The 16,896-nt window shown below is 36.7% G+C and overlaps 1 protein-coding gene across 6 annotated transcripts in view; it reads right to left on the bottom strand.

Annotated features, from left to right (window-relative positions):
• The window catches only part of LOC139449433 (transient receptor potential-gamma protein-like), a 119,490-nt gene that overhangs the window by 11,306 nt on the left and 91,288 nt on the right, over nt 1–16,896 (bottom strand). For 4 of the 6 annotated variants that reach the window (XM_071230827.1, XM_071230823.1, XM_071230826.1 and 1 more), the window contains exons 5-9: nt 12,444–12,581; nt 11,927–12,066; nt 7,669–8,021; nt 6,235–6,436; nt 1,231–1,425 (exon numbers count right to left, since the gene is read on the bottom strand). In XM_071230827.1, the coding sequence (XP_071086928.1) occupies nt 1,231–1,425; nt 6,235–6,436; nt 7,669–8,021; nt 11,927–12,066; nt 12,444–12,581 (1,028 nt within the window). Of the gene's footprint in view, nt 1–1,230; nt 1,426–4,241; nt 4,444–6,234; nt 6,437–7,668; nt 8,022–11,926; nt 12,067–12,443; nt 12,582–16,896 lie in introns of all 6 variants that reach the window. The other 2 variants (XR_011652176.1, XM_071230825.1) reach the window with 1 other exon arrangement.

Genomic DNA, 16,896 nt, shown 5'->3' with positions numbered 1-16,896 from the left:
GCTCCATGTTTACTGAGTTTTCTCGTTTACTATTGCTGTATCTTCATTATCATCAAAAAATTAAATCAACATTAAGAAACATTTCTCCCCATTAGCCTAAAATGTTTTAGATCCTGCTGATAAGACATTAAGTTTATAAACTATGATGTCGGACGTCAAGTCATTTTGACAAACATTACATTGTGATCTCCAACATACTTTTGAATTTCAATGATAAACGGTGAGTTTGTTAAACATTGTGTCTATCATGGACATAATGTTTTAACCTTTAGCCAATCATGAACATTGTGTTCTCTAACATTTTTCAAAATGTCCATGTAATGATGAAGATTGTGTTTCTTAAACATTGTGTCTATCATGCTCGGTCTGTGAATAATCGAGTCTGGACCAGACAATCCAGTTATTGATATCATGATCGATCAACGCAATTGGGATCGATGACATGCATCAACCAAATCAGAGAGCATGACCACACGATCCGATTCGTCACCTCTTACGACAAGCATAGTCGCCTTCTACGGCAAGCATGGGTCTTATGTGTGTCTAACCCAGGTCTTCACGAGTGTCTGTCATGGACATTGTGTTATCTCAACATTGTGTCTGTCATGAGCATCATGTTTCAGGATTGGGTGTATCATGAACATTTTGTCTATCATCAAGACTGTCCCAACATTGTTAGTCATGAACACTATGTGTCAACATTGTCAGTCATGAACACTATGTGTCAACATTGTCAGTCATGAACACTGTGTCAACATTGTCAGTCATGAACACTATGTGTCAACATTGTCAGTCATGAACACTATGTGTCAACATTGTCAGTCATGAACACTATGTGTCAACATTGTCAGTCATGAACACTATGTGTCAACATTGTCAGTCATGAACACTATGTGTCAACATTGTCAGTCATGAACACTATGTGTCAACATTGTCAGTCATGAACACTATGTGTCAACATTTTCAGTCATGAACACTATGTGTCAAAATTGTCAGTCATGAACACTATGTGTCAACATTGTCAGTCATGAACACTATGTGTCAACATTTTCAGTCATGAACACTATGTGTCAAAATTGTCAGTCATGAACACTATGTGTCAACATTTTCAGTCATGAACACTATGTGTCACCATTGTGTCCCAACACTGTGTCTAACGTCAACAATGTTTCAATGCCAATGATGATCAGCTAGTGTGTCCTCAATAGTCTGTGTCCTGATCCCACTCACCTTGATACTCTGCCACCGGTTTCTCTTCTGCTTCTTGGAGCATGCACACAGTTTATTCTTGAACCAGACGAGAATGTAGTAGAAGGTCTTGGGACTGGGAATGATATTGAAGGGAGCCGGCAGCGTGCCGCTGTCCTCGAAGTAGCTGATCCACAGCTTGGAGCGGGCAAACTTCCATTCCTCATCCGCCTGGCTCTGCAATAGGTACACACCGTCTTGTGAATGCTGGATGTCTATAATTTTCAATTTTATTTCTGAAATAGTTAGGGATCATGTCATATTTTTTACGTGAAATATGAACTAAAAAATATTCCCCAAAATATTCATGATCCGTAACTTTTTTTCATTTCGTATAAACATGTATAAGTTAATGTAGAACTACGAGTTTTGAGGCATACCATCAGTACTTTGTGTAGGGTGCTTCAACGACCTATCAGAAATGTAAGGTTCTCCTTGGCCAACATTATTGGAATACTTTGTTGAAGCACCTGTAAAATATCAGTCTTAACATTGTAAAGTTTTCAACTCTCTTATGGAATGTTCTAGAGAACTTGTTCTTGAATGGGGAGGTTGTTGATATTTTTCCAATGGTAAAATATATATAACTTATATTTACACATGGAGTTTTGACACACATGCTTCTGCTAACATCTTCTAAAACATGATATTAAAATATCGTGCATTTCGTCTATATAAAGTGGATATAAATTAAATGGCGGCTTCAGTTATTTATTCTAATTGATGGCCTGACAAAATGTATAGATATTTGTGTAACATGCCCAAAGTGTTGAAGAACAAATATCTCCTATATCCCGAGAACAATGAACTTTGCGTGAAAATAAATTCTGAAACCAATGGTAAATCATTTTCATTCCTGTATATTGTGAAGAGAGCAGTTGCCATTAGTATACTTCTCGCAGAAATATTGCAAGTTGAAGGAAAGTTAAAGTGAGAAAATATTATGTGAGAAATTCTTACAATATAACATATATTGCAGCTGATGCAGGAATCAGACATGATTTGCAAGTAAATTATGAAAACTATTCTTGATGTAAGATGTGTATATAATAAAATGTGTATAGTAGATTAAACACTTCTAAGTCCTAAAGTAAATACAATGTACAAAGAAAAATCAAGAAAAGCTATAAGAAATTATTAAATGAAAATGTCAATAAGATCACAGTTATAGCAGGTAAAAGTTTAAACATGAAGGATGACACAAATATTATGAATTAAAGGAGTATCACTTAACAAAAGAACACAATTTATAAAAATTTAAGATGATGACATTTACAGTGAGAGATGTGCTTACACAATGGATGTGTTCGATGGGGAGATTATATTGTGGCAAGCTATAGGTGCTTTTACAAATACTTCATAAGACACAAGCTGAATTACAGGCTTATAATTAGCAGATTCAGATGCTGTGTGTTTTAAAGAGAAAAACATGATAGTCAATGCATCTGTGAATTAAAAATGGAGAAAGTATAATGAGCTTTATCAGCTACATATATCTACAGTATTTGAATTCAACATGAAACATTTATGTTGAAAGCATTTTTTACTTGCAAACAGATCTAATTACAAAATAGGAGACTGTCTATGACAGAGAGAGTAGGTTGCCCATCCACCTAAAGTGCACATGGTACCACCCATACAAGTGTTTCACAGTTCATAAGATATGATGGATATATGTCTAAAAAATATTTAGATACAAAATGTTTTTTCGTATTTGCTATGAACTGATAAGGTTGCAACACACAGCTGTTGATAGAAACAGAATTTTTTTATTATTTGATTAAACAGAAATTAGCATGCAACATTGAATATCCAATTTATGCGTATCACAATGAATTATGAATTGTATCACATTTTTTGTGTACAATCATTACACCGATTCTCAAATTAAACACTGATTGATTTTTTCCATGCTCAAGGGCCATGACACCACAGTGACCACAAAATATTGATTCCAAATTTTACTCTTATGAAATGTGAAACAGTGATTGACAATCTATCTGGAGAAGGGAGAGCTACTATTGAAGTTCAAGGTCAAGGTCACTCTCTCTGGCAGATATATATTGTTATAGTGATGACTTCGTGTTCCTTGTCCACCGAAAGTGCATGATATACAGACTGCATGCATGCATACATGTGAAGTGTAGTACCCAATGCCAGTGCTGCTTACAAGTTTGTTTCCAATCATCTTAAGATAACCTTTATATTTCATCATGAACACACTGTAGAGAGAATCTCGTCCGACTGTCTTTACATATCAAATATGTCAACATGAGTCAATAAAAAGTTGAAAATCCTGAGGCTTGCCTTGGAAGTTTTAACTTTTATTATCTTGTGTTGATATATTTGATGTCAAAAGACACAAGGGTGATATCCTATTTATCATCCAAAATCATTTTCAAGTGTTTCAGTTCATAAACATTAAGAACCAATATCTTTATGGTCTTCTGTAAATGGGACAGTTAAGCAGTTTCAGTGGCAGACAGATTTGTGATGTAATTTGATTGTGAAGTCATCGTAACCCAAAGATATCACAGGTCTGCAAAGCGCTGGGATGCAATTTCAATGTAGCAATATCTCCTGGGAGATATTGCTTGATGTTACGAAAGGGGTATCTCCTGTGGAAGCAGCTTTTGGATGATAAATATTTGTGATATATCTCCATCTTTCCAGCCAAACTTATTCCACCCCATCTTTTTGAAATATAAGAAAAATATTAAAAAGTTTATTTTATTATTTTTACTTCAAATATTTATATATATTTTTTAGAATTCAAAAATTCTATTTTCATTTCTGTAAAGTTGAAATAGGAGGTAAAATTTTCATTTAAAATTTGTCATTTATGTTTTAACCACAAATTATACACAAAAATAATGCGACAAAATTAAATCTGGGTTGAAAGACAAGTGCACATGTGGGATATGTGTGAATATGGAGGATGTGACCTATCAGAGTTGACCTGCCAGTGACCTTGACCTCTCTCAGTTACTCACATATATAATCTGGTAAGAGTTGCTCATCATAGCAATGAGCATGTTGAGAAGGACTACCAGGGCAATCCAACTATACACCCCAAACATCAGTTTCCCAACCAGCTCAGTATACTCATGATTGAACTTCGGCCGAAGTTCGGCATGATCAAGATCCACCAAACCAAATACGGACCAGTACAATGTCTGCAGTATCTCAAATAAACTGGAAAAAAAGACAAGGACATTAAATAAGAATTGGTTCAAGTTCTGGGGCATCTGAAGAAGATGCTGGTGCTCATCCAACAGGATAAGCAGAACACAAAGATGACAGAACTTTGAGATTTGGGGTAGGCAAAATTACCAATGTCAATCTTGTTACTTGAGTAAACAGGTGGATGGGTGGATGGACAGAAAAGGCCATACATGACTTATTTGTAATTATTTCAAATAAGTTCCTTATTTCCAATTTATTTCCTTAAAATTTATCATTTATTTTTGCTTGGTATTTATAATTTTTTCAATTAACTTACTAATAATTTGTCTATCATGTCATCCTGATATTGAAAAGGGCAATACAGAGTGAAGGGTTTTACACTGCATTTAGCAATATCTGAAAAATTGTGATGAATAGGGAGTCAAACCAAGATGTTGCCAAAAGTGAATGACATGACTACCCAACCAACCTGAGTCCTTTGACATACCTGGGGTATTATTTCCTTAAATGTGTTTTATATCAGCCTCAGAAATTTTGTTTTTGTGAAGAAGAGTCCCTAGAATAGTGCCAAACTTATTTCACTTGGCTTCAGAATTTGTGGCGAGTCAAGGCCGACTTATTTGTTGTGAAATCAAAGTGTGAAGAATAAAGAAAATACAGCCCACAACTGTGACAACAGTCAAACACTACAATCATTGAATTTGTAATTGTCCTCGCCACAATTTCGTCTCGGACTAGCATGAATTTGGAATGCTGCATGTTTGATATTGACCAAAAGTATATACCGTATATGTCCGCAGATAAGCCAAATTTTGAGGACCAGAGAGAAAGATTCTGTAGAAAGGGGTCGGCTTATCTTCGGGAGTCATTATCTTCTCTTGAGATCATTATATCGGACAATTTGGGGTTGTTGGGTTTTTTTTGGGTTTTTTTTTTTTTTGGGGGGGGGGTTCAAAAGGATTTTGAAGATCCAGCAGAACACACAAACTGCCTCTAGACAACACCATGAGGGTATAAGAAGGATCATCAGCTAATTTCCTTGTTAGACATGGCCTCAATAGCTCAACTAGACTGGCTGAATCTGATATGGAAGCAGACTAATAATATCCATGACATATGTCAGGAACCTGTAGACTTGGCCTCAAACTGGCCCCAGGCAATCTACATTAGGATAGACGGTTTTACTGGGCTTATGGAAACACCAACTCTAACAGCTGACAATATAGAAAAAAAACTTACTTGAAATTTCATATGCCATTTAAACATTTACATTTTTTCATTTTCGATATTCCAAAGTTTGTAATTTAATTACAGTAAAGTTTGCGGAAAGGAATTTTTTTATTAAGATTTGTACATATTAGAACAGACATTTTTCATCAACCCTAACATTGGGAAATTCAGGACAAAGCACTGATCTTTGAAAAAAAGAATGATATATCATATTCAAACTTTCATGTAATGTATGTTCAGTTAAGACAGATCAGTTTACAGCTATTCAGAGCAATACCAAGGTTCTCCTATACTTATTCATAACATCTGCTATACTGAGGATCTCTACACTAAGGATTCAGGTCTGCAATACTGAGGTTCTGTTATACAGAGGTTCTGCAATAGTAAGGATCCAAATCTGCAACACTGAAGTTCTGCAAACAAACGTATCCTAAAACCAAGCTTCCACAATACCAGGGTTCTGCAATACCAAGGTTCTGCTATCCAGAGGTTCTGCTCATCCTTGAGGACAAGTCCCAGCTGCATCTGCAGGTGCCCCATCTCACAGCAGCAGCAGCCACAGGTACTCACATAGATCATCTGATACGAGTTGCTCATCATAGCAATCAGCATATTGAGCAGCACAATGAAGGCAATCCAGCTATAGGTCCCAAATGTCAGTTTGCCCACAAATTCTGTAAACTGATGGTTAAACTTGGGCTGGAGCTCGGCATGCTCCAGGTCCACTAGGCCATACACCGACCAGTACAAAGTCTGTAGTATGTCAAATAAACTGCAAATACCCCAAGGCAAAAGTTACATCAGCAATACAACACAGCAAATAAAGCCCTGAAAAGTAGGGTGTTCACAAGGCATCATACATTTTTACTATTAGGCAAGAACAATGTTTTGTTTTGCTTTACATATGCTACTCCAAAACGTTAAGGCCCACCCAATTCTTACATATTACAAAGTCATGCCAGATTAATGTTTTTTGGTTTGTTGTTTAACGCCGCACTCAGCAATATGACAGCGGTCTGTAAATAATCGAGTCTGGACCAGACAATCCAGTGATTAATATCATGAGCATCGACCCACGCAATTGGGATTGATGACATGCATAAACAAAGTCAGCGAGCCTGACCACCCGATCCCGTTAGTCGCTTTCACGACAAGCATAGTCGCTGAAGCATGGGTTGCTGAAGACCTATTCTACCCTGGAATCTTCACGGGTCACCAGATTAATTATACAAACATGAAAGAATTGGGTGGGCCTTAACTTCTTTTAGCAGTATATTTTTAAAGCAATGTGCCAGGGAGCTGATATACAAATTAAAACAACAAATGCACCTGATCAAAATAATTATGATACAGCTAAAATTCAGTAAACAAGTACTTTGGTCTGGTTTTGTTGCTATGTTTCATTTTTATCAGTTAAATATTTTCAGCCTACAGTGTCACAATATCAAATATACCAAACTTAGTCAAAGAAAGTAGAAAAGTTTAGCTTGAGATGTTGAAGTGATCCCTGCTTGCTGTGACATTACATAGGGAATCATTGCAAGACTGTTACGAAGAGAGCTGATAACGATATTAATCATGAAACTATCAATTCTGGAGAGAGAAAAAAGAAGCAAAATGTGATATTTTATAATTTACCAGAAAAGCGATTTCTTTTTCTTGTGTTATGAATATGCTGATGTGATAAAGCTACCAAGAATGTATTTCAGCCCAAACCAAACCAATTAGCTCTTTGTTTCTTGGTCACTATGCCAAGGTAAATGGCAAAAGCAAAATTTGAAATTATTTTTGATCAATGTTCAACTTACCCGGTAGGTAAATTTCTTTTTAAAAAACACACCAAAAGTTATGCGATTCTAAAAATAAAATATATTTTGTTTCCATATTTGTCAAATTTGGCAAACTTATGACAATCTCATCCACATTGAAAGATATTTGGTCTGTTCACAAAATTAATCAACTTCTAAGAGAAGTTCAGATTTTATAATGGCTGAAGATACTCACTTTGCAAAACTGCGGAATTTTCTATCACAGGATGAGCTCGTACTATCTGCAGCACACTCATCCGCATGAACAGTTGCATAGTACCAGTAGAGATGGTTCAGTCCACACGCAAAGGAAAACAACACAAGAAAATATACACATCCAAACTTCATAATGTCCATGATCATTCGCCCTAGGGATATCTGTAAGGGCCCCAAATGAGGATTGACTGTGAATATATATATAAGTTTTAAGGAACTGAAGATATTAGCTGCAGCAAAAAGAGCTTCGGAGATGAGATTGGGATCGTAGGCATCCCAAGCTTTACGTTGTTTTTGCGCTGCCGGATCATTATTCCTCCTTTCCTCCTGAACCTGTGAAAGAAATGAGAGAATGAATGAATCAATGAGGAGAAATAAGGTTTAAAACAAGTGAACATCCGGGGTAGAATAGGTCTTCAGCAACCCTAGCTTGCCGTAAAAAGGCGACTATGCTTGTCGTAAGAGGTGACTGACAGGATTGGGTGGTCAGGCTCGCTGACTTGGTTGATGTATGACATCGTATTCCAATTGCGTGGATTGATGCTCATGATGTCAATCACTGGATTGTCTGGTCCATTCTCAATTATTTACAGACTGTCGTCATATAGCTGGAATACTGCTGAAAGTGGCATTAAACAACAGAGAAAAGAAATGGGGTTTAACATCGCGTTAAGGATTATTGCATCTTATACGGCAAGCATAGTCACTTTTTATGGCAAGCATGGGTTGCTGAAGACCTATTCTACCCCGGATCTTCACAAGGTCACACTGGACTACAGAGGTGGTATTAATGAATGAACTCCTTGTAGCTAGTAATACTATCATATGATAGGAAAATATAATTATTCCAGATCAGCAAACAAATGGTCATTAGGTGAGTAACTTTCATAATTTGATAGTCCCGTGAAGAATCAGGATTAGAAATGGACTTCAGCAACCCATGCTTGTTGTCAGAGGAGACTAACGGATGGATGGTCAGGCTCGCTGCCTTGGTTAAATAAGTTCCCAGTTCCTAAGGGAACACTTAGAAAACCCTAGAAAAACGTAGATATTGAAACAACAATATCTTGTCACAATGGTTCTCATCTGAAACCACACACAGTTATGACAAACACATGGAAGCTGATGGACATGTGAACACGCTACCTCGTAATGCACAGTAGGATTCACAAAATAAGAAATTAAAATGGTAAATATAACAATCCCAATGAAACTGTAGAGGGCAAACTTTACAACTGCTTATTATTTATTTAGCCTTGGTGCAGTGGAATAAAGGATCAAACCCATTTTTTCTCGTTGGCATTCTTTAATTCCAAAATTATCCAAACATCTTTATGAGACACACTTAAAGAAAACTGTAATTCTATCCCTGATTTCCATCCCAGTACAGCAATTCTCTCAATTCAACAGAACAATATAAAATGGAAGGAAAATCAAATGAAAATAAAGTTTGAAACCATCATTCACTAATTATATTTAATCCCTGTCTCTGCTGACAATATGAAAATACAGGTTGCCTAGCTTCAACTAACACATTCAAAGTCACGCTGACTGAAACCATACCAGCAAAATTATTTGAAATGGTGGTTCGGGTTTAAAAGTGCTTCTCTGTTATTTGAAAACAATTTTTTTAGCTTGACAGATATAAAACCGCCCAAACTAACAAATGACACTTTAACGTGTCAAACAGTTTTTGTCCTGAAAGTCAAACCTGCAGGGGACAAATCTACCCCATGCCATAATGATGGTCACGTGACGAGATATTGATTATTTGAATGTGCGAGCGATCAGTCAGCTTTTACAGCAATTCTTGGCTCTGATGATTTATATTCCTCACGAATATCTCCAATATCGCACAGGAAGTCAGCCTCATCAAAATCGTTTCAGGAGGACAAGTGATCACATGACATGCTAATGGTACAAAGCCTTTGATTTGGCTGAAAAAATAACAGCTTAACACATGCAAAAGAAATATATCATATTTTGTGCAACGTAATAGATTTGGAGCCATCATCAAGGATGGTTTCAGAGTTTTATGTATTCTCAAGAAGTACATGTTCATGAGACCACAATAAATTCATCATTAGATTTTCATCCAACTATTTTCAGATTTTTTCCATTTTTAAAAAAAACCAAATTGATCACTGCATCGCTGTATATTACTGACAATGGGTGGATCTGATTCACAGGAAGCATAAATGTTTGGAAAACTATGTACCAGTTTACAAGAGTATTTCACAGTGAGTTTCTTTGTCTGTAGGTACCGTAACATGATGTGGGAGTGTTTGCCAGTCTGTCTCCCAGACCCTAGAAAATGAATTTAAAAAGGAATGATTTGATAAGTCTAGATTAAGCCTCTGAAATTGAGCATTGTTCTGGGCCCCATTAGAATTTTTTTTTTATTTTGTAGATATATATTTTAAAACTTTATTTCCGGGACTGAATCTTAGTTTGGTTCTGAGGTGAGCAAGGATGAAAATATGCCATTTGTTTTACCATTGCCTTGTATAATGATTCATCACTTTGCTGATTTAGTTGTAAAAAGTTATTAAGTTCAAAGAGGCTTATTTTCATTGTTTTTAAATGTGTGTATATATATTTATTGTATTACTGTGTCTGACATGTGCAACATCCATGTCAGTTGAAGCAGTCATAAAATATATACTTACGCCCTTACCAAAAATTTGACGTGTTGGACATTTTCATTTTCAGTTGGCATTAAACAACATGGACATGTACTTCTTTTTGTTCTTTTAGGTTGTTTTTGACAGCTACCTCGTGAGTTATTCAGCGACAACCGCAGATTGTTTGTTTGAACTGGAACTGTCTAAAAATTCCAAACTTATCTCTTAATTCGAGATCAGATAATTTTAGAAAATCTTTTAAGGGATGAATATATATAAATAGCAGTATTCGCTAATTTCCATATCTTCCTTATTATATCTTCCCAACATCACTTGCTAATTTCCATATCTTCCCAACATCACTTGCTAATTTCCATATCTTCCATATTATATCTTCCCTAACTCACTTGCTAATTTCCATATCTTCCATATTATATCTTCCCTAACTCACTTGCTAATTTCCATATCTTCCCAACATCACTTGCTAATTTCCATATCTTCCATATTATATCTTCCCTAACTCACTTGCTAATTTCCATATCTTCCATATTATATCTTCCCTAACTCACTTGCTAATTTCCATATCTTCCCAACATCACTTGCTAATTTCCATATCTTCCATATTATATCTTCCCTAACTCACTTGCTTATTTCCATATCTTCCCAACATCACTTGCTAATTTCCATATCTTCCATTTTATTTCATCCCAACATCACTTGCTAATTTCCATATCTTCCATATTATATCTTCCCAACATCATTTGCTAATCTCCATATCTTCCATATAGTATCTTCCCAACATCACTTGCTAATTTCCATATCTTCCATATTATATCTTCCCAACATCATTTGCTAATTTCCATATTTTCCATATTATATCTTCCCAACATCACTTGCTAATTTCCATATCTTCCATATTATATCTTCCCAACATCATTTGCTAATTTCCATATCTTCCATATTATATCTTCCCAACATCACTTGCTTATTTCCATATCTGCCAAATTATATCTTCTCAAACTCACTTGCTAATTTCCATATCTTCCATATCCTATCTTCCAAACATCACAGAATCAAGAGGCTGTAAGTTAATCTCTACTCATCACTTTCATGCATGGCGCTAACCAATACTTACTGTTCTAGAATTTGTCATTTTTTATAGGTCTCATGGGTACAGTCAAACACTACTGCAGCCAAGTTAATCACTGCCTCAATTCCCCAGAGGAGGAGGGCCACCCACTTGTGAACATCTGGTATTATCATCGCTGTCTGAGTGGACTGATAGTACAGTACATTATCTTCTTTCCTTTTAATGGACTCATTTTACTTTTTGCTATCAACCTGAGAAGATCAGGGTTAGAATAGGTCTTCAGCAACCCATGCTTGCCATAAGAGGCGACTATCGGGATGGGGTAATCCGGCTTGCTGACTTGGTTGATGCATTTCATCGCATCCCAATTGCGTAGATAGATGATCAAGATGTCAATTACTGGATTGTCTGGTCCAGACTTGATTATTTACAGACTGCCAGCTAATAGCTGGAATATTGCTGAATGCGGCCTTAAACAAACAAACAAACATACCTCTGTCTGTGACTGACTGACACACACTTACCTGTAAGTATGCTAGGAGTCTGAGTGTAAATGTTGCTATGTACAAAGAGTTGGTGACAAAGTCCAGAATGTTCCACATATCATGAACATATTCCTTGGCGCCATCGTCCCATAGTTGTTTGATCTCAGCCCACATCAAACCTGTAGCAGTAATATCACAATAATCAAGGTAAGGTAATGGTCAAACAAAGGGATAACAATAAACAGAACCATGGTAAAAAACATGGGATAATGTCATAGTCAAACGTGAAAAAAAATAACACAATAGTCAAACATGAATAAGGTAACAGTCAAACAATGGAAAAACAAATAATAGCACCATGGTCAAACGATGGAATAATGTCATAGTCAAACATGGAATAGCAAAAATTAACACAATGGTTAAACATGGAATAACATACTACATATTCTCTTTAAATGCGAGTGAGTTGGATTTCTAATCCTTGCAGGGGTTGCAGCATTCGAGACAAATCGACCATGCACTCAATATGTTATTGTTCCCCCCAAAAATCACCTACCAGCAACATAGGCTAAGATCATCCACTCAATGGTCGTCGCAGGTGCCCCGCGTAGTTCCCGCTTCACTTTGTCGTCATGGTTACCACTGTCATTTTCAGAGAGTATCTCTACCCGTTGAGACACAAGGATCAACAGAACTGAAAAACAAATGAGTGTGTAAGTGAGTGAGCGAGTGAGTTAGTGATTGAAGCACAATAGAACTGAAAAACAAATGAGTGTGTAAGTGAGTGAGTGAGTGAGTTAGTGATTGAAGCACAATAGAACTGAAAAACAAATGAGTGAGTGAGTGAGTGAGCGAGTGAGTTAGTGATTGAAGCACAATAGAACTGAAAAACAAATGAGTGTGTAAGTGAGTGAGCGAGTGAGTTAGTGAGTGAAGCACAATAGAACTGAAAAACAAATGAGTGTGTAAGTGAGTGAGCGAGTGAGTTAGTGAGTGAAGCACAATAGAACTGAAAAACAAATGAGTGTGTAAGTGAGTGAGCGAGTGAGTGAGTTAGTGATTGAAGCACAATAGAACTGAAAAACAAATGAGTGTGTAAGTGAGTGAGTGAGCGAGTTAGTGAGTGAAGCACAATAGAACTGAAAAACAAATGAGTGTGTAAGTGAGTGAGCGAGTGAGTTAGTGATTGAAGCACAATAGAACTGAAAAACAAATGAGTGTGTAAGTGAGTGAGCGAGTGAGTTAGTGATTGAAGCACAATAGAACTGAAAAACAAATGAGTGTGTAAGTGAGTGAGCGAGTGAGTTAGTGAGTGAAGCACAATAGAACTGAAAAACAAATGAGTGTGTAAGTGAGTGAGCGAGTGAGTTAGTGAGTGAAGCACAATAGAACTGAAAAACAAATGAGTGTGTAAGTGAGTGAGCGAGTGAGTTAGTGATTGAAGCACAATAGAACTGAAAAACAAATGAGTGTGTAAGTGAGTGAGCGAGTGAGTTAGTGATTGAAGCACAATAGAACTGAAAAACAAATGAGTGTGTAAGTGAGTGAGTGAGTGAGTGAGTTAGTGATTGAAGTACAATAGAACTGAAAAACAAATGAGTGTGTAAGTGAGTGAGCGAGTGAGTTAGTGAGTGAAGCACAATAGAACTGAAAAACAAATGAGTGTGTAAGTGAGTGAGCGAGTGAGTTAGTGAGTGAAGCACAATAGAACTGAAAAACAAATGAGTGTGTAAGTGAGTGAGCGAGTGAGTTAGTGATTGAAGCACAATAGAACTGAAAAACAAATGAGTGTGTAAGTGAGTGAGCGAGTGAGTTAGTGATTGAAGTACAATAGAACTGAAAAACAAATGAGTGTGTAAGTGAGTGAGCGAGTGAGTTAGTGATTGAAGCACAATAGAACTGAAAAACAAATGAGTGTGTAAGTGAGTGAGCGAGTGAGTTAGTGAGTGAAGCACAATAGAACTGAAAAACAAATGAGTGTGTAAGTGAGTGAGCGAGTGAGTTAGTGATTGAAGCACAATAGAACTGAAAAACAAATGAGTGTGTAAGTGAGTGAGCGAGTGAGTTAGTGAGTGAAGCACAATAGAACTGAAAAACAAATGATTGTGTAAGTGAGTGAGTGAGTGAGTGAGTGAGTGAGTGAGTGAAGCACAATAGAACTGAAAAACAAATGAGCACAGGTGAGTGAATGCTGTTTCATGCTTTACATGTTCAGTAATATCACTGAAATTAAACTAGACAAACCAGAGGTTACATTAGTAGTGTGAGTACTTTCCTGCTGGAGTGCATTGCATAGATTAGGTCCTGATGGCTTCCATTCCAATTTCACTCTCAGCCATTGTGACCACCCAATCCCTGTTCAGTCAAGTGAGTAAGTGAGGGAGGGAGGATTTAGACCACATATTGCAATAATCCAAGCAATATTATGGCATGGACATCATAGTCTTACACATTATACTGACAATAAATTCTTTGAAGTGCCATAAGTTGATGAAGTTTTGCCTTCCCCTTGTTAAATGTGAGTGAGTGAGTGAGTGAGTGATGTGTTATTTCAGCAATATTTAAGTCATATCACTGTGGCCAGTAAATATTCAATTCAAAACCAGCTGTTGATGGCATAAGCAATGATTTTACTAGTCACGGACTTGTGGGCAAGTGTTTTCTTCTCAGCAGACCCTAAAAGATTCTGGCAGTTTGATTTGTTTAAGAATTACTTCATGTGTAAGACAACTGGAGTGATATCCAAATAAAACGATCTAAAATCACTAACAAATATAAAGGTTTTCAATTAATCTAGTCATAAAATTTCTACCCACTCTGCCACTGTCAGTATTTCTAATGATCCATGAAACATTGACGGTATTGATAACCATTATGTTCAACAATATTTCCACAATACAAGCCAGAGGGAACAAGCATGTATCATATTATCAAGTACTTTAAATGAAAATCAACAACAGACAGTACTATAGGCTTAGAAAGATCCATTAATCATGCTATACGGAATCAGAAATGTAAACAGTTCCGGAAATAATATGAAAGGACTACGGAACGAGCCAATCAATGTGTTACAGTGGTAGTTGTGGCACTTGTGTTAACATGGTGCATTGATTGAAACCATTTCATCAGCAGTGGCGACACAAGTTCACATCATGCCTTGGGTCAGGTAATCTTGCTTATACAATGTCCCTAAATTGATTTTTCTGCTGATGTGGCTATTGTAGTGTAAAAACAATCTATATTGGTGGACAACATGCTGTTAGTCTGAGACCAATAGTTCCATGTCATCCTGTAACATGGTACACTCATGAAACACACTAATTAGATGGAAATGGGAAAGTCAACATGTCCCCTGTATATGTGTTATGGGGGAATTGTTACCAGGAGTATTGTTCCTGTAGAACATTATACCTAGGAGAGATATTCCATGATCAACAAAATTGTTCTGGGACAGTTCTTGTTCTTGAAGCAATTACATACCAACACATTCCCCACCCACACCCAACAAAATATAATTACAGGTTCTAATATTCCTCGGTTTAAATGGTCTATTAACTTAATGTCCAAGGACCTGTGAAGAACCGGGGTAGAATAGCTATTCAGCAACCCATGCATGCTGTAAAAGGAGACTGTGCTTGTCATAAGAGGCGATTAACAGGATCGGATGGTCTGGCTTGCTGACTTGATTGAAACATGTCATCGTATCCCAGCTGGATCGATGCTCATGATATCAATCACTGGATTTTCTGGTCCAGACTTGATTATTTAGACCGCCATTATATAGCTGTAATATTGCTGTGTGCGGCATTAAAGAACAACAAACAAACAAACTTACTGTCCTAGGAAATTGAATAACACTTGCAAATTAGATCAAAAGAAAACAGTTGCCTCACTACTCCAATGTGGTTTATTTTCATGATATCAATCACTGGATTTCCTGGTCCAGACTTGATTATTTAGACCGCCATTATATAGCTGTAATATTGCTGTGTGCGGCATTAAAGAACAACAAACAAACAAACTTACTGTCCTAGGAAATTGAATAACACTTGCAAATTAGATCGAAAGGAAACAGTTGCCTCACTACTCCAACGTGGATTATTTTCAGCAGGAAAATCTTCTTTTGACTTTCAAAATTGATTCATTGCTATACTTCATTATAGTATGGCAGAGAGAGAACACAAACAGCACGTGCAAAGTTATTAAGTCCTTGATTAGTAGTACTCATATATGCTCGATTGTCGTTTTTGTTTACATCATCTTGGCCTTGTGAGGTTTACTATTTCAGCTTTGGCTTGATCCATAGGGGTGGTCGGGTAGCCTAGTGGTTAAAGCGTTCGCTTGCCGAAGACCAGGGTTGATTCCCAACATGGGTACAGTGTGTGAAGCCCATTTCTGGTGTCCCCCGCCGTGATATTGCTGGAATATTGCTAAAAGCGGCGTAAAATCATACTCATGCACTCACTCACTTGATCCATAACATCCTCTCCAAAATCCAACATTATCACTAAGCATGGCAACACCTCACCTCCATCATCCAAATAATCTTGACTAACAATCACAAGCTCAGGTTCATCTTTCACCAAATCAGATGTTCCTTGTTCATGATCTCAGCTTTATGCTCCTCTTGTGAAACAAGTGTACCAGAATGTTGTATAATATCCCTATTTCTACGCCATTCTAAATCACTCACTTTCACACACGCTGTTTGCTTTTCCCAAACTACGCATGACAATTTTCAACTTTCGCATAGTCATTTAATCGTCCTTTGAAATAGTGGGTTTTTTAATCTGCAAGACCAAAAGTTTTTTTCTAATTTACGGAATATGTCGTATATAACTGTTTTGAAGGCTCACACATATGTTCTGATGGATGAGGATTAAATTTCCTTGATCAGTTTTTGACATATGTATTATTATATTTTTCCCTTGGATATTTATAGCTAGGACTATTTGTTACTCACATTAACACTGAACTTGTCAGAAAAACTAATTTCATCTGATATTACT

This window comes from Haliotis cracherodii, unplaced genomic scaffold (assembly GCF_022045235.1).
Source record: "Haliotis cracherodii isolate W230 unplaced genomic scaffold, xgHalCrac1.p SCAF_8, whole genome shotgun sequence".
NCBI classification, from domain to species: Eukaryota; Metazoa; Mollusca; class Gastropoda; order Lepetellida; family Haliotidae; genus Haliotis; species Haliotis cracherodii.
The sequence above is the reverse complement of the archived record's forward strand: the minus strand, read 5'-3'. Positions and strand labels throughout refer to the sequence as shown.